This window comes from Gobius niger (assembly GCF_951799975.1).
Source record: "Gobius niger genome assembly, chromosome: 13".
Lineage (NCBI taxonomy): Eukaryota > Metazoa > Chordata > Actinopteri > Gobiiformes > Gobiidae > Gobius > Gobius niger.
The window spans coordinates 3,051,257-3,076,593 of record NC_136864.1 but is presented as its reverse complement, the minus strand read 5'-3'; the positions used below and the strand labels follow the sequence as shown (position 1 = coordinate 3,076,593).

Genomic DNA, 25,337 nt, shown 5'->3' with positions numbered 1-25,337 from the left:
TAGAGTTATGACAGAGTTATGAGACAGTTATGATAGAGTTATGATAGAGTTATGATAGAGCTATGATAGAGCTATGACAGAGCTATAACAGAGCTATGACAGAGCTATGATAGAGTTATGACAGAGTTATGATAGAGCTATGATAGAGTTATGATAGAGTTATGACAGAGTTATGAGACAGTTATGATAGAGTTGTGATAGAGTTGTGATAGAGCTGTGATAGAGCTGTGATAGAGTTGTGATAGAGTTGTGATAGAGCTGTGATAGAGCTGTGATAGAGCTGTGATAGAGTTGTGATAGAGTTGTGATAGAGCTGTGATAGAGCTGTGATAGAGTTATGATAGAGTTGTGATAGAGCTGTGATAGAGCTGTGATAGAGCTGTGATAGAGCTGTGATAGAGTTATGATAGAGTTATGACAGAGTTATGATAGAGTTATGATAGAGCTATGATAGAGTTATGATAGAGTTATGACAGAGTTATGACAGAGTTATGACAGAGTTATGACAGAGTTATGATAGAGTTATGACAGAGTTATGAGACAGTTATGATAGAGTTGTGATAGAGTTGTGATAGAGCTGTGATAGAGCTGTGATAGAGTTATGATAGAGTTGTGATAGAGCTGTGATAGAGCTGTGATAGAGCTGTGATAGAGTTGTGATAGAGTTGTGATAGAGCTGTGATAGAGTTGTGATAGAGTTATGATAGAGTTATGATAGAGTTGTGATAGAGTTGTGATAGAGCTGTGATAGAGCTGTGATAGAGCTGTGATAGAGTTATGATAGAGTTATGACAGAGTTATGATAGAGCTATGATAGAGCTATGATAGAGTTATGATAGAGTTATGATAGAGTTATGATAGAGCTATGATAGAGCTATGATAGAGCTATGACAGAGTTATGACAGAGTTATGACAGAGTTATGACAGAGTTATGACAGAGTTATGACAGAGTTATGATAGAGTTATGACAGAGTTATGACAGAGTTATGACAGAGTTATGATAGAGTTATGACAGAGTTATGAGACAGTTATGATAGAGTTGTGATAGAGTTATGATAGAGTTGTGATAGAGTTGTGATAGAGCTGTGATAGAGCTGTGATAGAGTTATGATAGAGTTGTGATAGAGTTGTGATAGAGCTGTGATAGAGCTGTGATAGAGTTGTGATAGAGTTGTGATAGAGCTGTGATAGAGCTGTGATAGAGCTGTGATAGAGTTATGATAGAGTTGTGATAGAGCTGTGATAGAGTTATGATAGAGTTATGATAGAGTTGTGATAGAGTTGTGATAGAGTTATGACAGAGTTATGATAGAGCTATGATAGAGCTATGACAGAGTTATGACAGAGTTATGACAGAGTTATGATAGAGTTATGACAGAGTTATGACAGAGTTATGATAGAGTTGTGATAGAGCTGTGATAGAGCTGTGATAGAGTTATGATAGAGTTGTGATAGAGTTGTGATAGAGCTGTGATAGAGCTGTGATAGAGTTATGATAGAGTTGTGATAGAGTTGTGATAGAGCTGTGATAGAGCTGTGATAGAGCTGTGATAGAGTTATGATAGAGTTATGACAGAGTTATGACAGAGCTATGATAGAGCTATGATAGAGTTATGATAGAGTTATGATAGAGTTATGATAGAGTTATGATAGAGTTATGATAGAGCTATGATAGAGCTATGACAGAGTTATGACAGAGTTATGACAGAGTTATGATAGAGTTATGACAGAGTTATGACAGAGTTATGATAGAGTTGTGATAGAGCTGTGCTAGAGCTGTGATAGAGCTGTGATAGAGCTGTGATAGAGCTGTGATAGAGTTATGATAGAGTTATGACAGAGTTATGACAGAGTTATGACAGAGTTATGACAGAGCTATGACAGAGCTATGACAGCGCTATGATAGAGCTATGATAGAGCTATGATAGAGCTATGATAGAGCTATGATAGAGCTATGATAGAGTTATGATAGAGCTATGATAGAGTTATGATAGAGTTATGACAGAGTTATGACAGAGTTATGACAGAGCTATGATAGAGCTATGATAGAGCTATGATAGAGCTATGATAGAGCTATGATAGTTATGATAGAGTTATGACAGAGTTATGATAGAGCTATGATAGAGTTATGACAGAGTTATGATAGAGCTATGATAGAGTTATGATAGAGTTATGACAGAGTTATGATAGAGTTATGATAGAGTTATGACAGAGTTATGATAGAGCTATGATAGAGCTATGACAGAGTTATGATAGAGTTATGACAGAGTTATGATAGAGTTATGACAGAGTTATGAGACAGTTATGATAGAGTTATGACAGAGTTATGAGACAGTTATGATAGAGTTATGATAGAGCTATGATAGAGCTATGACAGAGCTATAACAGAGCTATGATAGAGTTATGACAGAGTTATGATAGAGTTATGATAGAGTTATGATAGAGCTATGATAGAGTTATGATAGAGTTATGACAGAGTTATGACAGAGTTATGATAGAGTTATGACAGAGTTATGAGACAGTTATGATAGAGTTGTGATAGAGTTGTGATAGAGCTGTGATAGAGCTGTGATAGAGTTATGATAGAGTTGTGATTGAGCTGTGATAGAGCTGTGATAGAGTTATGATAGAGTTGTGATAGAGCTGTGATAGAGTTATGATAGAGTTATGATAGAGTTATGATAGAGTTGTGATAGAGTTGTGATAGAGCTGTGATAGAGCTGTGATAGAGCTGTGATAGAGTTATGATAGAGTTATGACAGAGTTATGATAGAGCTATGATAGAGTTATGATAGAGTTATGATAGAGTTGTGATAGAGCTGTGATAGAGCTGTGATAGAGCTGTGATAGAGTTATGATAGAGTTATGACAGAGTTATGATAGAGCTATGATAGAGCTGACAGAGTTATGATAGAGTTATGACAGAGTTATGATAGAGTTATGACAGAGTTATGAGACAGTTATGATAGAGTTATGACAGAGTTATGATAGAGTTATGATAGAGTTATGATAGAGCTATGATAGAGTTATGATAGAGTTATGACAGAGTTATGACAGAGTTATGATAGAGTTATGACAGAGTTATGAGACAGTTATGATAGAGTTGTGATAGAGTTGTGATAGAGTTATGACAGAGTTATGACAGAGTTATGATAGAGTTATGACAGAGTTATGAGACAGTTATGATAGAGTTGTGATAGAGCTGTGATAGAGCTGTGATAGAGCTGTGATAGAGTTGTGATAGAGTTGTGATAGAGCTGTGATAGAGCTGTGATAGAGCTGTGATAGAGTTATGATAGAGTTGTGATAGAGCTGTGATAGAGTTATGATAGAGTTATGATAGAGTTATGATAGAGCTATGACAGAGCTATGACAGAGCTATGACAGAGCTATGACAGAGCTATGATAGAGTTATGATAGAGCTATGATAGAGCTATGATAGAGCTATGATAGAGCTATGATAGAGCTATGATAGAGTTATGACAGAGTTATGATAGAGTTATGACAGAGTTATGACAGAGTTATGACAGAGTTATGATAGAGTTATGATAGAGTTATGAGACAGTTATGATAGAGTTATAATGGCTGCTTCACTCACTCGGACGCATTACATACATCACGACCAAACACTAGCGAAAATCCGATCCAATCGTTTCAAAAGAGTTCCGCCCTCCCACCTGACAACGGAGCTCAATTGAGAAGGTCCATACCCTTGTATGAAATGCAATGAGCACCAGGGTATGGTAAAACCAGGCTAATATTGACTATATTGATCGTTGTATTGAAATACACCAGTTCGTCAGCGGTTCAGACGGAGCTGGTCCCGGTCTGTGTGGAGTCCGTGAGTGTCCCTGATAAAGACACAAAGGCCTCGTGTTGTTGTGGACAGTCCTCTGTATCTGAGAGTCCTGTCTTGGCTCTAAACTCACCCGTTTTCCTCCTCCGCGGGCTCCCACAGCTCCTGCTCCTCCTTCAGCTTCACTTCTGACATGTTTCACTGCGCTCTGTCCGCTTTAAGGAGAAAAGAGTGTCTCACTTCTGTTCAGAGCTAACGCTAACACAGCAGCACAACACAGCGCTCACTTCCGGGGTCTGGGAAGGGTTGCCAGGTCCAAGGAGGAAAACTAGCTCAATTGACCAAAAGAAAACGTTAACTAAAGGTTAAATATATAGATTTAACATTTCAACAGTCATTTTAGAGAAGCATTTCAGTACCTTTAAATCAAACAAATGTTCTTGGTATTTTAATGTTAACATATATCCCTCAGAATCACAGTTCTAGGAATTGATTTTAGCTAAATCAACCTGATTATACCATCCACAGCTACCATCAGTTACACAATCACGGATTAAACAATCACATTTTTACCTTTAGAAATTGTTTAACTTCTTAACCCCCCAATTAATCAAGTGCATTTTCTCCAGTTCAGCTTTACCCAAATGTAAAAGGTCACAGCCTATAGGCCTACAAAACTCATCTAAACAAATCTTTCCACTATATAATTTTGTTGCATCTACTTAAGGAGAGGAAAACATTTCAAAATCAAGTGAATATGTATTTAAACTGTTTATTTTTGAATAATTGAATGGATTTCACAAATTATAGGCTGTTTTCTTTTTTTATTTAAAAATATGCTAAAGAAAAAGTAGCATTTTTCTTTTTGTTTCATCTGGAATTCATCATTCAAGGAGTTCTGAAAGATAAGAAGGACCAAGACCATTAAGACATTTAAAAAAACAAAAAACTTCAACCTTAAACTGGATCCTGATCACAGGGAGCCATGACTTCACTACAACTATAACTTCACCTCCATCGGCCTGGTGTCATCAGGAGACATGGAGATGTGCAACGGTGTAACTCCATGTTAGAAACTTGCTCGGGAATGGATTTTCAATCCCGCTTCCATCCGCTCCCGACGTCCTCCTGTCCGCTCCAGAGTCTGCCACGGGACTGTCCTCCCGAGGGAGTCCCGACAAGTCCCGAGTTTTATCAAGTCCAGCGCCATGTGCCGTGCCAACACAAACTGGCGCTTGCTGCACAACGGCATTTCAATGGCTTTTCTGAAACCGTGCAGCGCTTTAAACACATGAAAAATCCATTTATCTAAAATAAAAAACAACACATAGAGCAAATGTGGCTCTTTTTTAAAGAGGGGGTATTCTGCTTTTTTCAGCCACATAGCACCAGTCTATATCACACTACAATGATGACCAAACCTTCTGTTGGTCTGTAAATGCAGTAAATTAGAATAAGTGCCTTGTATAAAATAGCTCTCTAAAAATGGCTGTAGTGAATGTCTTGAAATAGGCCTCTGTCTCTTTAAGAACCTCTGAACCTTTCAGACACGCCCCCTCCACACGCTGTCTGTGGCATCAGTGGGGAGGGGGTTCTGCTGAGGAGCAGTGGTTGGTTACTCGGCTGTTGACGAAAGCTCGGAGGCGTCTCCAGGAGGTGGGGGCGTTCCTAGGAGGACTCAGGCAAACCTATCCCTAAAATGGCCGCCATCAGAGTTTTTACAGATTACTCAAAAATACGTGAATGTGCCAAGGCAACACTTCAGGCATGTTTTTAATGAGGGAATGACAGAATAACATGATGTAAAGCTTGAAAAAGTCCATTTTGCATAATACCCTCCCTTTAAATAAAAATAATAATAATAATAATAATGCATCGGTTTTACGGGGCTGTCACACCGTGATGATTTAGCCAGCATATGCCGATGTATGAAAAATTTGGCAAATGCGCTGGTGTACCTTGGATAAGTTATGGGTAAGTTTTGTATAAGTTACGAGCACGCTGAAGCTCGCTGACACACACGTCAAGTACGTCAAGACGCTGGCGAAATCGTCAAGGTGTGACAGGCCCATCATAGCGCTTTTCTGGACACTCAAAGACGCTTTACATTGCATTATTCATATACCCCATACTTGGTGGGGGTAAGCTACTATTGCCGCCACAGCTGCCCTGGGATAGACTGACGAAAGCAAGGCAACCAGTCTGCGCCATCAGCCCCTCCGACCACCACCAACCACTCACTCACATTCGCTAGACTTCCTGGTGTTACCAAACAGTCTCCCATCCAAGCACCGACCAGGCCCTCTCTCTCTCTGGTGGGTCCTTTGGTGGTGTCGCTTAAGATCCCGCTTACAGGCAAACTCCTTAGCGCAATCTGAACACCCGAATGGTTTCTCTCCTGTGTGAGTCCTCTTGTGTCTCGTTACGTCACGCTTACATGCAAACTCCTGAGCACAATATGAACACCTGAACGGTTTCTCTCCTGTGTCAGTCCTCATGTGTCTCGTCACATCACGCTTACATGCGATCCCTTTAGCACAAACTGGACACCTAAACTGTTTCTCTCCCGAGTGAGTTCTCATGTGTCTTTTAAGAGAACATTTTTCTGAAAAACTCAATGTACAAACGGTGCAGCTGAACGGTTTCTCTCCCGTGTGAGACCTCATGTGTCTTATTAGGTTGCCATTTTGTGAAAAACTCATTGCACAGACAAAACACAGGAATGGCTTTTCTCCCATGTGATGAGATCTGATGTGCCTCTTGAGATCACCCCGACGCGCAAACGCCTTGTCACAGTCTGAACACCTGAATGGTGCGTCTCCTGTGTGAGCCATCATGTGTGCTTTCAGGTGACTATTCTGTGAAAAACTCAACGCACAAACAGTACAGCTGAATGGTGTCTCTCTTGTGTGAACCCTCATGTGTCTTTTCATGTTACCCTTTTCTAAAAAAGTCATTGCACAAACAGGGCACCTGAATGGTCTTTCTCCCTTGTGACATCTGATGTGTTTCTGTAGATTACTCCTATATGCAAAGTCCTTATTACAATATGAACATCTGTATGGCTTCTCTCCCGTGTGGCTCCTCCTGTGTTTTTTCAGTTTACTCATGTGTATAAAACTCATTGCACAATCAGAACACTTGAATGGTTTCTCCCTCGTGTGAGTCCGTATGTGCAGCTTTAACCTGAAGCTCGTCGGAAAGCTCTTCCCACAGTCAGAGCATTTGTGCGGTTTGTCTGGGCCTCCATCTTCACTCACATTGCTCCCATGAGCCGGCTCCTGCAGCTGTTCAGCGTGAGTATGTAGAGTGGGACTTCCAGCTGAAGGAGTCCAGTCTCCGGAGTCGTCAGTGTCACAGGAATTCTCTGCTTCTGCTCCATCCCCATCCTCTACTGTTACATGAAGCAGAGAGTCTTCTTTCTCACTCCTCACAGAGACAATGACTGGGAACGCTTGGATCGACTCCTGTTTTATTTGAATTTCCTTTGGTTCTTCTTTAATCTGGACTGGACTGGGAGCCGCCTCATGTGGACTCTGAACACCTGCAGTGACAGACACAATAAACACTTGATCAGCAAATGACAAGTCTTTAAAACAGCAGTATTTCATCTAAATCAGAACACTTTATTTATGCTCCAATAAAAAGAATCCAAAAGCATAATTAAGTGCTACAGAGAGAGGAGTTTTACAGTCTATTAGCTTTTCGGAGGAAAGAGCTCAATGGCGCATATGGGAAGGACCAGTCTGTCACTGAACGTGCTCCTCAGACCTTACAGTGGGCTGTGCAGAGGGTGAAAGGATTCAAGCTGATTTTTAAAAAGATTTATCTTAAACTGAGCATTTTATTTTGCTATCTCTTTATATATAAATGCTGCCGTCAGAAAAAGATTGACCTATTTTATTTTCTAGGCTTTCTAGGATATTTTTTTTTATTTAAATGTGCACCTTACAGAGCTTTGTTTACATTTTATCGTGAGTTTTCAATAAAACTACTAGTATTTGGCTTTGATTCAACATTTCATTTCACAGCTCTCACTTTGCGGTAAAATATCAGGATATATATCGTATATCGATATTCAACCTTTCTATCAGGATATGACTTTTGGTCCATATCGCCCAGCCCTAGTCCTGGTATAGTACCGGTTTAGTCCAGGCTCCATGATGTAGCGCCAGGCTGGTCAGAATCACCTGGCTGGAGGATTGCACATGTTTTTTTGTGGTAGGGGATAGTGATGCGCGGGTCAGGGTTTTTTTCAACCCGCGGGTCCCGCATTTGGAGCAGGTTCTAACCCGACCCGGCCCGCCCCGCAACGTTGTTCTATTTTTACAGCCCGCCCCGCCCCGCCCCGCACCCGCACCCGCAACCATTAAAAATTACGCGTTACAACTATGATCCGTATGAACAGCACCGGCGTGTCAGCCCCTCGCGCGCGCGCGCGCTCTCTCTCTCTCTCCCCCTCCGAAGAGCGCTGGGCAAGAGGGAGAGAGGAAGAGAGCAGAGGTCGGCCTAACGCGAAGTGACACACAGCCGCACATACGGTGGAAAATAGGAAACATGAGCTCCACAAAAGCGTTCTCTGGATCACAAGCTGCAAAACGCTGCTTGTTTTATGAAAATCCGACGTATATTTACGCTAAAAACCTGCTGTAAAGACGACGGAATAAGTTGTGAATGAATTCAATGAATGCGCGTACGGAGGCATACAGTGCCCGCGACCGGCATTTTTTGACCCGCCCCAACCCGCCCCGCGATCGAAGGAGAATTTCACGACCCGACCCGAACCGCGGGCAGACCGCGGGGCCCGCGGTGGAACCCGCAACCCGCGCATCACTAGTAGGGGAAACTGGAGTGCCCGGAGGAAACCTACACAGACACGGGGAGAACATGCAAACTCCACAGAAAGGGTGGAGAATCGAACCCAGGACTTTCTAGATGTGAAGCATGAGCCATGTCACATAGCTCATTTAGTGACTTTTGCTCTAGTACATACCATTAAACTGAAGTGCTTAAAACTCTGAGAGGTCTGAGGGGATTTCAGGGTACTTCCTCTCACCTGTACATTTTTCCACTTTAAAAGATGTGTAAAAACAGTGGCCTGTTCTTTTTAATGGGATTACAAAACACCGTATTTCAAATGCACCTTCACATTTTTTAAGACAAGCTGGGCTTACATGATCTTATGAGGGGGGGAAATTAATGAACATGGGAATAAACATTAGAAAAATGTTGTATGTGGACCTGTTGGTCTAATTCAAGAGGCCAGAGTTCTTTAAATAGTACAAGTGTCCTTCTGTTCTCAAATAGTCCATAAAAAGGAACAAAACAGCAATTCCTATTACTCAAAGAGCCACATAGGACCACCTCCAGAACCAGGTCAGTAACACCTGGCACATGCTTTTATTGGTAGGGAAACCAGAGTACCCAGAGGAACCCTACACAGACACGGGAAGAACATGCCAACTCCAGAGGACCAAACCCGGGACCTTCTAGCTGTGAAGCACGAGTGCTAACTGCTGCGCCACCACGCCGCCCATTATTATGTGTTGTGGTATGTCTTGCTGTAATTATGTTTTCTGGGAAGCGATAAATAAATGCATGCATTCACTGGGGCCAGACTTTTCTTACCTCCGTAGTCTGGGTCCTCTTTGATCCTTCTGTAAAAGAAAGTAAAAGAAAGTAAAATATCCCATTCATGTTTAGCATAGACTTTTGGAAATTTCAAATAGTTTAAAAGCACGACGCAGGCTAATCAGCTAACTGTACCGACCAATACGCCAAAATTATTTTATTTTTATTTTTCAGTGTGTTTTAGACAAATCTTCAATTAATCTTGTGTGTTTTATGTCCATGAGTTGGCACATCGCTGATGCACAATGCTTAAAGAGGGGGTATGCTTTTTTCAGTCACATAGCACCAGTCTATATCACACTACAATGATGACCAAACCTTCTGTTAGTCTGTAAATGCAGTAAATTTGAATAACTGCCTTGTATAAAATCTCTCTCAAAATGGCTGTAGCGAATGTCTTGAAATAGGCCTCTGTCTCTTTAAGAACCTCTGACTCTTTCCGACACGACCCCTCCACACGCTGTCTGTGGCATCAGTGGGGAGGGGGCAATGGCCGCTGGCTGCTCTGTTATATGACCACGACACTGCGCCGCTGCAGTACCTCCATATCGCCGCTAGGCCCCCATTGAAAAGCATTGGAGTTTAGACAACTTAAAAACACCTTTAACGCCTGGTTCAACACTAGACTAGGCTCGATCTTCCTCCTGAGGTAACGCTGGGTTTGTCACAATATGTGAAACCAGGCTGGTTTTCGTAAAAAGAATTTTTGAAATCTCGTACTTAATGAGGGTCGGACTGTTAGCATTGGAGCAGCGCGAGCTACATGTCACACAATGGCCGAGTCTACAGTGAAAATCCCGCCCTTATGTCCTTTTTAGGAACATGCTTCGTCAGAGCTGGGGAGGAGGAGTCTGTAAATCCGCCATGACTTCCCCCACGACCGTGGTCATTATGGTAAATGGGGAGGAGTAAGCATAAGACGTCCATTATTTTTTACAGTCTATGGGAGGGGGTTCTGCTGAGGAGCAGTGATTGGTTACTCGGCTGGTGACGAAAGCTCGGAGGCGTCTCCAGGAGGTGGGGGCGTTCCTGGGAGGACTCAGGCAAACCTATCCCTAAAATGGCCGCCATCAGAGTTTTTACAGATTACTCAAAAATATGTGAATGTGCCAAGGCAACACTTCAGGCATGTTTTTAATGAGGGAATGACATAATAACATGAAGTAAAGCTTGAAAAAGTCCATTTTGCATAATACCCCCCCTTTAATATTTACATTTTTCGAAAAGTCGATGCTAAAAATATATGGGATATATTTTACGTCGGATCCAGAGACGTGACTGGGAGTGGGTGGGACTGTTGAGCTCTATAGTTTAGTTGGTTATGTTGTAAATGACAGTTCTTTTTTTTATGGACTGCTTTGGTCGTTTGTCTTTTACTTATAACGATGAAATGTTTGGATATGTAATGGCAAAATTCTTTACACACAATTGGCACTGTCTTACTACGACGGCGTATTAGGGCCATCTAGTGACAAAAAAGAAACTGAGAAAATAAAGTTGAAAATTTGCTCAGAAAAAATAATCATGTCAGCCTACTGTGTTGGCCTCCAAAGTAAAAGCAGCTGAACTGCATACTTTGCTTAGAGCGGTTATACTACAAAACATCTAGCCTTGTTTATGTTAAAATTAGATTTTTTTTTTACCGGGAACATGTACATTATCATAAACATGAGAAGATAGACTAGTTTGACTTAAAGCAGCTGACAAAACAGACAATTATGTGACAAATTAGCTTAGCTTAGACGAGTTCATTTGTACCTGTCTGGACTCACGCGTGCCCTCAGTCACGTAAACACAGCACAGGCAGCGTTAGCCTTTAGCCTCTATAGCTCCAAACCAGGTCAACATAGAAGCTACCAAGCTCTTCCACGTTTTCCCTATTTAAATATGGTTATGTGAAGTGTTACATGATAAAGAATAGTAACACAAAATTAAACAATGTGGATTTTCTAAGCGAATAAAAAGGGGAGGTGTTTTGTAAGGCGTAATAATACCAGAAGTACTTCCACACAGTAAAGTGAAGATATTACTGCGCAGATGTCGAACTACTCCTTTCTTATTTCTACTATAAGGCGAGCAGATGGAAATGAGCTCTGCCAGTTACAGTCTGGGATAAAGCATCTTCTCACGTTTATGACACTGCTCATGTTCCCGAGCAAATAAATCAATTTGAGCAATCAAAACATGAGCAAGGCTAGATATTTTGTAATACAACCGCTCTAAGCAAAGTCTTCAGTTCAGCTGCTTTTATTTTGGAGGCCAACACAGTAGGCTAAATTTGAGACTTTTTTTCTTCTCATGAACTTGCATGTTTAAAGATGGCCCTAACACGCCGTCTCAGTATTATACCCATATTGCACTTCAGCTTTTGACATCCCTGGTGATTGCTGTTTGCCTGCAAACTTTTAATATTTTAAAGGAATGCCGTAAAGCAAGGAAAGAGTAAAAAGTGCGCATGCGTCGTGTCGGTCTTCGTCAGGAAAGGTAGAGAGAACAAAACAGTTCGTCAGCGGTTCAGACGGAGCTGGTTTCAGTCTGTGTGAAGTCCGTGTGTGAAAAGTCCCTGATAAAGACCTAAAGGCCTCGTGTTGTTGTGGACAGTCCTCTGTATCTGAGAGAGTCCTGTCTTGGCTCTAAACTCACCTGTTTTCCTCCTCCGCGGGCTCCCACAGCTCCTGCTCCTCCTTCAGCTTCACTTCTGACATGTTTCACTGCGCTCTGTCCGCTTTAAGGAGAAAAGAGTGTCTCACTTCTGTTCAGAGCTAACGCTAACACAGCAGCACAACACAGCGCTCACTTCCGGGTACAGCTCACTGCTGCCCCCTGGCGCTCAGATTTACAACACATTCTGTTCATTGTTTTCTCAAATTTAAAAAAAATCGTGTTCCAACTCCTACAGCGTGTTAGTTTTATTTACTTCTAATTTAAAAAATCGACTATTTGATATGGACAAAGCCTAACTATTACACAGAAGTGTTAAAGGTAATTTCTAACACATGTCGTGGGAGGCTTGTTTATATATATATTTATTTATCAGTTGGAACTCAATTAACAGCAAGCCGTTAATCTTCCTGCAGACCTTTTTCCAACCTCATATAAAATTAGATAAAATTAGACTTAATTACATGGGGAAAAACAATGCAAATGCAAATCCGTCCTGAGTGGCCTCAAATGTCTCTGTATTTTGAAATTATTCACATCAAATCGATTAAGCAAAAAAAAAAACTGCTAAGTCAACGCAGTTTAAATGAAAAGGAGCAATGGGAAGAGCAATCTTATGATATCTGCACTCATGGTATTATTTCTTTATTTTTTACAATATTTACAATTACCATCCAGGGAGGTCCAGATAGAACGTTTCAAGTGACCAAATGGTAATGCGATTTGACCGGTTTGGTGTGGACGCACCTTTAGTAATAATCAGCTGCACAGGCTCTGAAACATAAACAGGTGAAACTCGGAAAATCAGAATATCGTTCAAAAGTGCATTCATTTCTGTCCTTAAACTGTGAAACTAACATATGATAGAGTCATTACCTGCAAAGTGAGATATGTAGAGCCTTTATTTGTTATCATTTTGATTATTATGGCTCAGCTCGTAAAACCCCCAAATAAAAAATCTCACAAAATAGGAATATTTTGAAAATGGACTGTAAGCCACAGACATGTCACTGTCCCTTTGCATGTAATGAGTCTATATCAGGGGTAGGCAACGTCAGGCCCGGGGGCCAAATCCGGCCCTCCAGCACAGAACCGCTGGCCCTCAAGATGATTTTGAGAAACATTATTACACAAATCAGAGAGTACTTTTAACATTATAAGTATATATGTACAACACTGGCATTTGAAAGAAGTGCACTCTCGTTTTAAGGAAGAAATGACATAAATTTACATGAATTAACAGATTAAATCTAAGGTTTGAGTAGATTTGGTCTGGTCTTAGACGAGATAAAACCTTTAGTAGTAGTTATTTGTTCCATTGGCGCTAACATTTGTATCTTGGATTCTATCTTGAAATTCAAATTATACTAGAATTCAACATAGAAGATCTTTAATACAAGCAATTTAGTCATTTATCTCCTTTAAGATGGTCATTTTTCCAGTGTTGTGCTTTACTTTGGGCTAATAATCAGTGGCTTCGGCCCCTATTTACGATAAGAAAATCGGCCCTCCGCCAAGAAAACTTGCCTACCCCTGGTCTATATCATAAATCAGTTTCACATTTTAAGTTGAATTCTGATTTTCCCAGTTTCACTTGGAGAAGGAACTATTCCATCTCAAAGGGACATCTTACTGCGGTGTTTTTACAGACTGACTGAGCCTTGTCTGAATCTCATTGAGTCGAGAGTAAGCAGGCTGTGAATGTTCAAAGTGCCCCACGATGCGCCGTTCAGCTGCTATAATGTCACTTTTTGTCCACTGAATTAAAGTCCTCTGAAACAGTCCACTAGCTGGAGGGTGTGTGCCATGCATGGTAGACTTTGCACCTTTTACTTCAGGATCCCCCATGACTTGAACATGTTAAAATCAGAGACAAAGGCTTCTTCCGTGTCTAATCTTCCACCTTGAAGATTGAAGTGGGGCACATGGGGCACACACTCAAAGTCCAAATGCCACTCGTAAAGCTTATTGCGGTGATGTCGTCTTTTAAAAGTGTGTAATTGTGAGCATACAGAGGTGGTAAAGCTTCGGCAGGCAGACATCAGTAAAACATTTCCATGATGGCATTTTGTTATGTGGATCCATGACATTTGGTGTTTGAATCCAGCATTTTTCCAATAACCTTTGTGCATATTTCCGTTTCTTCCTTTATGTTTTTTACCATCTTTCCTGAACAGTTGCCGTCGCTCTAGTGTCTCCGTAACTGAAAGCTGTGGGAGTTGTTGTTTTTCGTTGATATCCCGCTGTGCGCCCTTCATGCTAGTTAGTTTGGTAAACTCCTCATAATTTGCTGAGAGACGATTCTTCAGAGGTTTGTGGCATTGAATGTTTTGGGGTTGATCTTCCTCGAGCAAATGTTGTGTCTGTTCTGATCACCAGACTGGAGAAGCCATTTGGAAAAAAAAAACACTCTCATGTGGGTCACGGAAACATTCAGTCTGTGAGAACAAGTGGGAGATTAACTGTGGGAAAAGGTCCTTAAAGAGGGGGTATTATGCTTTTTTCAGTCACATAGCACCAGTCTATATCACACTACAATGATGACCAAACCTTCTGTTGGTCTGTAAATGCAGTAAATGAGAATAACTGCTGTGTATAAAATTGCTCTCTCAAAATGGCTGTAGTGAATGTCTTAAAATAGGCCTCTGTCTCTTTAAGAACCTCTGACCCTTTCAGACACGGTTCTGCTGAGGAGCAGTGGTTGGTTACTCGGTGGTGATGAAAGCTCGGAGGCGTCTCCAGGAGGTGGGGGCGTTCCTAGGAGGACTCAGGCAAACCTATCCCTAAAATGGGGAAAATTTAATGAGGGAATGACATCACAACATGATGTAAAGCTTGAAAAAGTCCATTTTGCATAATACCCCCCCCCCCCCCCCCCTTTAAGTGTGTAGCCTGTGCCCTTTGAATCAACTTCAGAATTACAAAAAGTAATAGTAATACAAATTCTCTATTGTGTGACCGGCTAAAGACCCTCAGTAAACAATCAGCACATTTATACATTTATACATGTCTTTACAATGTGATCATCTCAACGGTTTCATGTTATGTGAGTCCCCATGTGAGTTTTCAGGACACTATTTTGTGAGAAGCTCTTCATGCACACAGAACACCTGAATGGCTTCTCCCCTGTGTGCGTCCTCATGTGTCTCTTTAGATCACACCTGAACGCAAACTCCCTGGCGCAAAACGAACACTCCAACGGTTTCTCCCCTGTGTGAGAGCGCATGTGTTTCATTCGGCTCGCGCGGTTAGAAAAGCACATTGAGCAAACGGCACAGCTGAATGGCTTCTCTCCTGCGTGGGTCTTCATGTGTCTTTTCAAGTATTTATTTTGTGAAAAAGTACTCGAACAAACGGAACAACTGAACGGCTTCGGTTTGATGTGGGACCTCATGTGTTTCTGCAGGTGACGATTTTGTGAGAAACTCATAGCACAAACCGAACACTTGAACGGCTTCTGTCCGGCGTGAGAGCTCATGTGTCTTTTCAAGAAACCATTTCCTGAAAAACTCATAGCGCACACGGAACATTTGAATTGCTTCTCTTGGGTGTGAAACCTCTTGTGCCTCCTTAAATTGCTGCCACATGTGAACTCCTTAGCACAATCTGGACACCTGTATGGTTTCTCCCCCGTGTGTGTCCTCATGTGTCTTTTCAGGTGATCATTTTGATAAAAGCCCATCGCACAAAAAGAACAACTGAATGGCTTCTCGGCTTTATGATACATCACGTGTCTCTTTAGGTTGCTGCTGCATGTAAACTCCTGAGCGCACTCTGGACACCTGAAGGGCTTCTCTCCCGTGTGGGTCCGTACGTGCCTCCTTAAATTGAAACAAGCTGAAAACCTCTTCCCGCAGTGAGGGCATTTGTGCGGTTTGTCTCGAACTCCATTTCCACTCATGTTGTTCCCATGAGCCGGCTCCTGCAGCTGTTCAGTGTGTATTTGTGGAGTGGGACTTTCAGCTGAAGGAGTCCAGTCTCCAGAGTCGTCAGTGTCAGAGGAATTCTCTGCTTCTGCTCCGTCTCCGTCCTCTCTGTTCTCCTCTTTCAGTGTTTCATGAAGCAGAGACTCTTCTTTCTCGCTCCTCACAGAGACAATGACTGGGAACGCTTGGATCGACTCCTGTTTGATTTGAATCTCCTTTGGTTCCTCTTTAATCTGGACCAGACTGGAAGCCGCCTCATGTGGACTCTCGACACCTGCAGACAGACACAATGAACACGTGAGGAGCTCAGGGCATAAGCTGCTGTCAAGGTGCCATTTAAAGATCACTTAGACAGGGGCGGGTGGCTCAATACACATAGAGTATGTTATTGATGAGGGAATATGATAAAAGCACAAAAAGGTGAATTTTACATAAGCTTCAAATTGCTTTTACCTCGAGTCTCTTAAACCACGTGTGAGTGTTCAGAAGGTGCTTCAAAAGCCAAAACTGAACCTAAAAAGGTGATCCAAAGTGATCCACAGTTCTGAGGGTTGGCATCAAAGTGAGTCTGCAAGTTTAAATGTTTTGCTAAATCATTAGTATAATAGAATAAAAATTAAAAATAATTTGTGGGACATTTGACATAACTTAAGTCAGGGGTTCCCAAACGTTTTTGGTGGAGACCCCAAAAATCGACAAGTAAACAACTCGGGACCCCCATTGAATAAAGTAATAGCATCCTTTTCTCCCTCTTATCATCCATCCATCCATTTTCTTCCGCTTTATCCGGGGTCGGGTCGCAGAGGCAGCAGTCTCAGCAGAGATGCCCAAACTTCCCGATCCACGCACACCTCCTCCAGCTGTTCTGGGGGGACCTTGAGGCGACACCAGGTCAGCTCGGAGACATAGTCCCAACAACGTGCCCTGGGCCTTCCACGAGGTCTTGTCCCACTAGGACATGCCTGGAACACCTCCCGCGGAAGGCGAGAGGTGTTCCAAGCATCTCTTATCATTAATGTCATTATTATCTCGCGTAAAAATCTAAACTATAGCCTTAATCTATTGGACGCAAACTATGCAGCACCATTTCCCTCCCTCGCCGGGAGAACGATGGTGTTGTCCCGTTTTTGCAGCATGGCAAGGCAATCTCTGTGATGCTGGCGCTACATAGGGAACATCACTCGCTATTCACTCTTTCTCTTAGGACAGTGTTTCATTTACAGAGGATAAATAAGCAGTTTGGCTACTGATGTGCGTAAAAAGTAGGCTATCGTATTGTAAATACAGCGCAATGCTTATGAACAACGAGGAGGAGAAGGGAGAGAAAGAGGAGGGAGGAGTGCTGGAGCGTGTCCTGTTCAAACACCGGGCAGGCCGGTAACGCACGTGTGCCGTGCACGTACCCTCTCACACACGACACGCTCCTCTCGGTGTCACTGCTGCTGAACACACTGCTCTCAGACCGAGACTTAATACCTAATTGAAATAATTATTTACGTCGAAAATTCAAGTTGATTGCTCGGGCTCGGGTCGGGCTTTATCCCTGCGGCTGGACTTTTCTTACCTCCACAGTCTGAGTCCTCTTTGATCGTTCTGTAAAAGAACAAAAGGTTTTAAAGCTGTGGTAATCAGATTATGTTCTTGTAGTGAGGCAAACGTCATTTGGCACCATAGAACTACATTGTAAATGTGAAAAACCCTGTGCACTGTTGTGTCGGGCTGGGTATCGCTACATTTTATATACCAGTACTTTCACTTAGTTTATAATGCTGAGAGCTGAACTTCAATGCCTGTCCAAAAGTGTTTGTCATAGTGAACCAGAATACAGAAATAACGTTTTTTTAAAAATAACATTTATTTGAGCTTAAACAACCAAGTAACCAACTTTTTGGGGGTACCTGCAGGATAGAACATTCCTTAAAGACTTTTTACCCTGTATTACAACCTGCATTAGATTTTGACGTTTTAAGTATTTGGTGAATGCTGTGTAAATGCAAGTGCCTGCTAGCTTCGTTTGTTGACAAATAAGCTTTACGATATGCCGCAAAGCAAGGAAGAGGTGTGAAACGCGCATGCGCCAAGTATGTATAGATGAATGAAATAAATGAAAACGATGAAACAAAGCAGTTCGTCAGCGGTTCAGGCGGCGATGGTCTCAGTTTGTGAGGAGTCCGTGTGTGATAATGTTCCTGATAAAGGCACAGAGGCTTCGTGTTGGACAGTCGTGTCTTGGCTCTAAACTCACCTGTTTTCCTCCTCCGCGGGCTCCCACAGCTCCTGCTCCTCCTTCAGCTTCACTTCCTCCATGTTTCACTGCGCTCTGTCCGCTTTAAGGCGAAGCTTTGGGGAAAAGAGTGTCTCACTTCTGTTCAGAGCTAACGCTAACACAGCAGCACAACACAGCGCTCACTTCCGGTCTGACTCACTACTGCCCCCCAGTGCTCAGGTTTACAACACATTCTAACATGTTTTTTGTATTAGTATTATTAGTATTTCTTATAAGAATCGATTTCAAAGTCATGTCTTTGATCCGAACATAACTATAACTCTGGCCTTTTCTACATGTGCTGAAGGAATTTTGCCCTTTACAGAGCAATTCAATAAAAAGTTTACAACTTCAATTATGTTGTAGCCTTTTTCAGAATGTTTCAATGTTGCATCATGTAGAAAACCAATGTGAAGGAAGTTGCCTTATTTGATTCCTTGTCCTCAAAGGCACACTGCGTAACAGTTTAGACTATACCGTTTCCATCAATACAAAACATGATCCCAATGAGCAGCTCGACACAGAAAGTGCTATTACTGCAGTGGGTAATCAAAGAATTGGATCTGGATGAGGACCTAACCTGTTTCAGTCTCAAATCTTACATCTCCATGGAGACGAGCTGGAGACGTACCCACTCCCGGTGAAGTTACAGTCATGTCTTAGGAGAGGTGAACCGCTCACAGTAAAGGCATGTGTTTATGAGGTCTTTTTCAATGATGAAAATATTTGTCATAAAATAAATGCTTGCATTTCAGTTTTGTTTTTTGGGTAACATTTTATGCCATACATCACACACATCATATGCCACTCGGAGCTTTGGTACTTAAGTGCTGCCTTTGTGAAGCTGTGCAAATGGCTAAAACCAGTTTAATTCCATGTACCTCTGTTTGGGTTGAAAAGCAAAATAGCTTGGTGTGTTCACTCACACTGTTAGCCACTCATAGTGCTCATATACTGTCTTTAAAATGCCTTACACAACAGTTACTGGTCTGTGATAGTGAATCCAGGTTTGGTGTGGGTTTTCTATTTCCAATAATGTCCTATTTTAGGTGAAGGGCACAGCGGCAGCAGCGGCCTTTTTATTAAAATAACGTTCACATACAATGTGAAAATAACCAAAGTAGCTAATGGCACAGAGCTAGGCCTGGGGGATGCGCTCTCATTGTTTGTCAAATTTTGATTGGCTGATTATTCTGTCAGTCATGCTAGTGATTAGTCATTTGTGTGGCTTTATAACACAAGGCCAGATGAATTTGTGTAGAAGACCCAAAGGAGGAGCAGCTCGACACTTTTTAAGGTGGAAAATTGAGTTTAACCTCGACAATAATACCAAGCAACTGTATTGTACATTTCACAAATTAATTAGAAGCTAAATAGACATTTTAAACTTTTTTATTCTTCATTTTGCTAAGACTAGCTGCTGACCTTGACGGCCCACAACTGGTTATATGAGGTAGCGGATCTAGTCTAGAATTACAAAATTAGAAAGGGATGGAGGGGCCAAATCACGCAAGATTCTAAAAAAACAGATTAGCATAGTAAAATTTCGCAACATTTTCCCAGTTCAGCAGTTTATATTTGTCCAATATACTGCCGTGGTGATAATTTCATGGATGTTACTTTCTCAAACAGAGGGGGAGATGTAATGAATGGTGAATGTTATTTCCACACTAAGTGGTCGGTAAATGCAGCATACAGTGCCTCTCGAAAGTATTCATACACCTTGAACCTTTGCACATTTTGTCATGTTTACAACCCTAAACATAAAGATTTTATTTTGATTTTTTTTACTGAACGTTCACACACAAGTAACCGACAACTGTGAAGTGAAAGCAAAATGATACATGATTCTGTTATTTTTCAAAAAATAGAAAACCGAAAAGAGGGGCGTGCATAAGTATTCATACAGCATGAATGAATACTTTGTGGAACCCCCTTTTGTTGCAATAGCAGCAGCAAGTCTTCTGGTGTCTTACTCTACAAGATTAGCACATGTAGAGACTTACATTTTAGCCCATTCCTCTTTACAAAACAACTCAAGCTCTGTCAAATAAGAAGGAGAACGTTTGTGAACAACAGTTTTCAGACCTTTCCACAGATTTTCAATAGGATTTAGGTCAGGACTTTGACTGGGCCATTCTAACACATGCATATGTTTTTATTGAACCATTCCATTGTAGATTTATCTTTGTGTTTAGGGTCATTGTCCTGCTGAAGGTGAATCTCCGCCCCAGCCTCAGTTCTCTTGCTGACTCCAGCAGGTTTTCCTCCAAAATGTCTCTGTATTTGGCTCCATCCATGTTCCCAACTATTCTTACAAGCTCCCCAGTCCCCGCTGAGGAAAAGCAGCCCCACAGCATGATGCTCCGCCCCGTATATTTGACACTGGGGATGGTGCACTCAGGACGATGAGCAGTGTTAGGTTTGCTCCATACATAACGTTTCACATTTGGGCCAAAAAGTTCAATTTTTGTCTCATCTGACCAAAGCCCCTTCTTCCACATGGAGCTGTGTCCTCCATATGACTTCTAGCAAACTTCAAACAGGATTTCTTATGCCTCCTTTCAATAATGGCTTTCTTCTTCCACTCGTCCATGAAGGCCAGATTTGTGTAGATACGACTTACATTTGTCCCATGTACAGATTCCCCCAGCTCAGCGGCAGGACTTCACAGCTCCTCCAGAGTTATCTTGGGGCACTTGGTTGCATTTCTGACCAGTGCTCTCCTTGTTCAGTTTGTTAGTTTACGTGAACAGCCGTGTCTTTGTAAGTTGGCAGTGGTGCTCTACTCTTTCCATTTCTGAATGATGGATTGAACAGTGCTCCGGGAGATGTTTAAATCTTGAGAAATATTTGTATAACTTAATGCTGCTTTAAACTTCTCCACAGCTTTATCCCTGACCTCTCTGGTGCTCCTTGGCCTTCATAATGTTGTTTAGTGACCAATACACTCCGACCATAGCTCTGAGGGCCAAAAAGAACAGCTGAAATTATACTGAGAGTAGATTACACACAGGTGGCCTCTATTTAATGGTTAGGCCAAGGTGTGAACATTCTGGAGTCATTATAATTATTATAAAGGCAATTTAATGCACTCAGAAAATGCTGTATGAATACTTATGCACGCCCCACTTTTCACTTTTCTATTTTTTGAAAAATAACAGAATCATGTGTCATTTTGCTTTCACTTCACAGTTTTCGGTTACTTGTGTGTGAACGTTCAGTAAAAAAATCAAAATAAAATCTTTATGTTTAGGGTTGTAAACATGACAAAATGTGCAAAAGTTCAAGGTGTATGAATACATTCGAGAGGCTCTGTACCATCCCGGGATGTGCTGCAGTATCTTTTGTTAGTTCTAGTGCAAATAAACACCAGCTCTTGTTCAATAACTTTTGTGACGTCGCCTTGACATACTGTATGTCAAGACATACTGTATGTCAAGGCAACATTACAATGAGTAATCTGGCTTAACCTGTAACCAAAGCTGAATAAATTGTGAAAAAACTTGGATGAGCTTCTAGTCGTCTGACTTCCAAAAGAGATCAACATTCGATTGTAAAAGAAAAGAGCTTTTGTTCTCAAAAAGCAACCCATTCTTCTTGAGTCTGATTCTGAGGTTGAATAAGGAACTTGAAGGTCAGTTTCCTTTATTTGTCTCATTTTAACATTGTCAACATGTTGCTTATTTTTCAGAGTAATAATGGACACCATGGACTTAAGCATTCCTCTTCCTCCTGATGAAATCTTCCACCACTTTGAGAATGCAATGCCTTTTGCAATTGATATAGGTATCGATATGTCCATATTTTCTTTGACGTGTGTGTGTGTGTGTGTGTGTGTGTATGTGTGTGTGTGTGTTTGTTGTTTGCATGATACTCGGCTATTGCAATGTTGAAAATGTGGTGTTTAGTGTCTGTGTAGCAATGTTCCTGTAAGTTTATATGTATGGTAAGTGAAATGTAAGGCGTGGCAGTGCATTTTGGCGTGCTTTAAATCTTAATGGTTAAGCTTATGCAAGCAAGTAAACAAGCAAGTTGTGGCTGATCCAAATCATTTCTTCAGGTGCATCTCTTACTAAAATCGCTTATTACTCAACTGTTCAATATGAAGTGACAAACGTGCACTCAGAGAACCACGCTGCCAAGGTAATGTGGAAATTCTTAAGTTCTGTCTTTTGGAAAGATTGATGGATTATATGAGATTTGGGGTCGATTTACCCTAAGGGTGTTTCTGTTTTTTGCAAATTTTTAAGGAGGCACACAGCAAGCTGTATGAAATATCAGCCCGGAAAGAAATCCCTGCAAGCCTGAGGTTTATCATGTTCCAAAATGCTTGTTTTGAGACATACTTGGACTTTATCAAAGATCACCTGATGAATGCAGAATCCAAAGTTATTCAAGCCACAGGGGGAGGAGCTCAAAGGTTCAAAGATGTTATTGAAAAGAAACTTGGACTCAAGTAATAACTTCGTCTTGTCCTTATCTTGTCCTGACTTGTCTACAACACTAACTTAGGCAACTATACCAGGAGACTAACAATGACAAGTTAATGTTTTTTCTCTTGTGGCAGGGTGGATGAAGAGGATGAGATGCTTTGTCTGATAAAGGGTTGCAATTTTGTCTTGAGGAACGTTCCCAACGAAGCTTTTGTGTTTGCCGACAACGCAGACTCTGAGTTCAAATTTCAGAAAACTCGCCCAGATATCTTCCCTTATCTACTGGTAAACGTCGGCTCTGGTGCCTCCATCCTCAAGGTAATGTAACGACGATGCAGACTTTTAGTAGTGGCGTGCTGTGGGGCTTCAGTCAGGGCCTCCAGCAGCAACCTGGGTTCACTCTAAAGCATATGAATTGATTGAGAAAGGCACAATGGATAAACCGCTATTTTACGTGGTGTTTTTGTTCACCGAAGTTCACCAATGCAAACCAAAGCAGCAGTCCCCCCCCCCCCATTACCTGCCTTCCCCCCGATCACGGGGCTAGGGTTAGTTAAAACCTAATAAGGATGTAATTACAGTTAACCTCATAACCACCCGCCTTAACAAGCACATTGTCTCCACTCCAGCTTTTCCCAAATCTAAAAGCTTCTCCAAGGGTAATGCCTCATTTGAAAGCTCAGACCTACAAAAGTAATCTAAACTGATCTTTTTCCTCGCATCGTTGCTGTGTTGTCATCACTTTTTTTTTAAACTTTTTTTTCATCTATTTTTTGCCACTTTTTGTTGCTCTTCTGTTGCCCTTTTGTGGATTTTTTTGTTGCGTTTTCAATACATTTTTGCATTGTTTTTCTCACTTTTTTTGCTGCACTTTCCTTGCTTTTTTGTTACATTTTGGTCACATTTTTGTAACTTTTCTGTTACTCCTTTGTAGCTCTTTTGTGGCTTTATTTTGTTACTTTTTATGTTGTTTTTTTTGGTTTTCATGCTTGTTTTCTTTCTTTCTTTTTTTTCGCTTTTTTGACGCTTTGTGCAAGAAGTTTTTAGATTTGGGTAAAGCCAAATTGGAGAAAATGTGCTCTGTTCAGGTGGGGCTAAAGAGCTTAAAGGAACAGACCAGCGTTTTTTCATACTGTGATATGTTCCTACCTGAGCTTAGACGAGTTGATACGTACCTGTCTGGTCTTTGTGCGTGCCCTTGGATTATCTTAGTAGCAAGTAGCTTAGTTCCAACTTCACCCCCATTTGGAGCTATAGGAATATGTTGGGAGACGCCAAATGCTAACAACATCTTTGGTCGTCTTGCTTGACTGAGGGCTTACTTGACAGGTACGCATCAACTCGTCTAAGCCCAGGTAAGAACATATCTCAGTCCGGAAAAACGGTGGCCTGTTCCTTTAAGAATGGCAAATGTAGCGTAAGTTTTGTTTCACTCTCACAGATCTTTTTTTTAGCAACTAGAAGGTATTGGCTTTCAAATTAGGTATCACGCTGGCATATAGGCTGCAAGTTCTCCAGTCAATACGCTTTGAAATTTCAATGTAAATAATTGTCAACCCTAACCCTAAGGTTGCAGTTTAGTGGTTACCCGGGTGAGACATCCCGAGATCAACCCAACGCAAAATGCAAAGTAATAAAAAGATACTAGACCCACAGTTTGGTGCTATGTGGGATTCCTATTAGGACTTGTAGTCCTGCACCTGTTCCTGGCTGAGTCCCAGTACATTAGGAAGACACACACATCACAAAAATCTGAAAAGCTGTCATCAGTTGCAATACAAACAATGTAGGCTAATTTATACGTTAAAATGCCTATGCAGCCTGGCATATATTGGCAAAACAACCAGGCCACTGAGGAATCGGAAAACATAGATCTAATATTAAGACCCACAACACAAAAAGTCCAGTAGCCATCCACTTCGACAGGCTCAACACAACGGAAGTGCATTAAGGTACCTCGGCACTGAACACGTCCAACTGGCCATTAGAAGTGGTGACATTGACTCTTTGTTATTATATTAAAGCTATCCTCAGCAGCTCCGCACCTCCCTCTCCTCATCCCCAACACACGCCTCACCTTCCCCTACCTGACGGTCCACCACTGACCTTCAGAATCCTTAGCCAATAACAGTGTTGCACATTTCACCAACAGGTTGAATCAGAAGATACATTTGAGCTGCTTGGAGGAAGTTTAATAACTGGAACGACTTTTGGGGGATTAGGAAAACTGTTAACCCAAGCAAAGGTATTTCCTTTTCCTAATTTTATTGTATAATTTTTTCATTTGAATCACAGTCACTTCATATCAAATTACTCATTTGTTTTACTATGTACATGTGCATGTAAATTCAGAACATCAGCAACAGCAGAGATTAGATCCCATGGTCCCCAAACTGGACACCCTCCAGCCCCTGGTTAAATAACTGTTCAAAAAAAATAATGAATAGAACCAATGACAAAGCACAGCCCTGACGGAGACCAACCTGCACTGGGAACAGGTCTGACTGGTTGCCGACAATGAACCAAACTCCAACATAGAATGTCCCGGACCTCATACCCGATGGAAGATATAGAGCTAGTCCAGTTTGTCACAACCGAGATGAAAACCACACTGTTTCTCT

General features: G+C 41.6%; 2 protein-coding genes across 4 annotated transcripts in view; one reads left to right on the top strand and one right to left on the bottom strand.

The window, feature by feature from the left end:
- Positions 1–18,444, bottom strand: part of LOC306972976 (uncharacterized protein) — a 152,030-nt gene extending 133,586 nt beyond the window's left edge. The window contains exons 1-2 of one of the 2 annotated variants that reach the window (XM_079569750.1): positions 18,260–18,444; positions 9,425–9,453 (exon numbers count right to left, since the gene is read on the bottom strand). In XM_079569750.1, coding sequence (XP_079425876.1) covers positions 9,425–9,453; positions 18,260–18,321 — 91 coding nt within the window. In that variant the 5' untranslated portion in view covers positions 18,322–18,444. The remainder of the gene's footprint in view (positions 1–9,424; positions 9,454–18,259) is intronic. The other variant, XM_079569747.1, reaches the window with a different exon arrangement.
- LOC306972980 (uncharacterized protein) overlaps positions 1–25,337 on the top strand; it is a 140,766-nt gene that overhangs the window by 95,578 nt on the left and 19,851 nt on the right. The window lies entirely within an intron of this gene.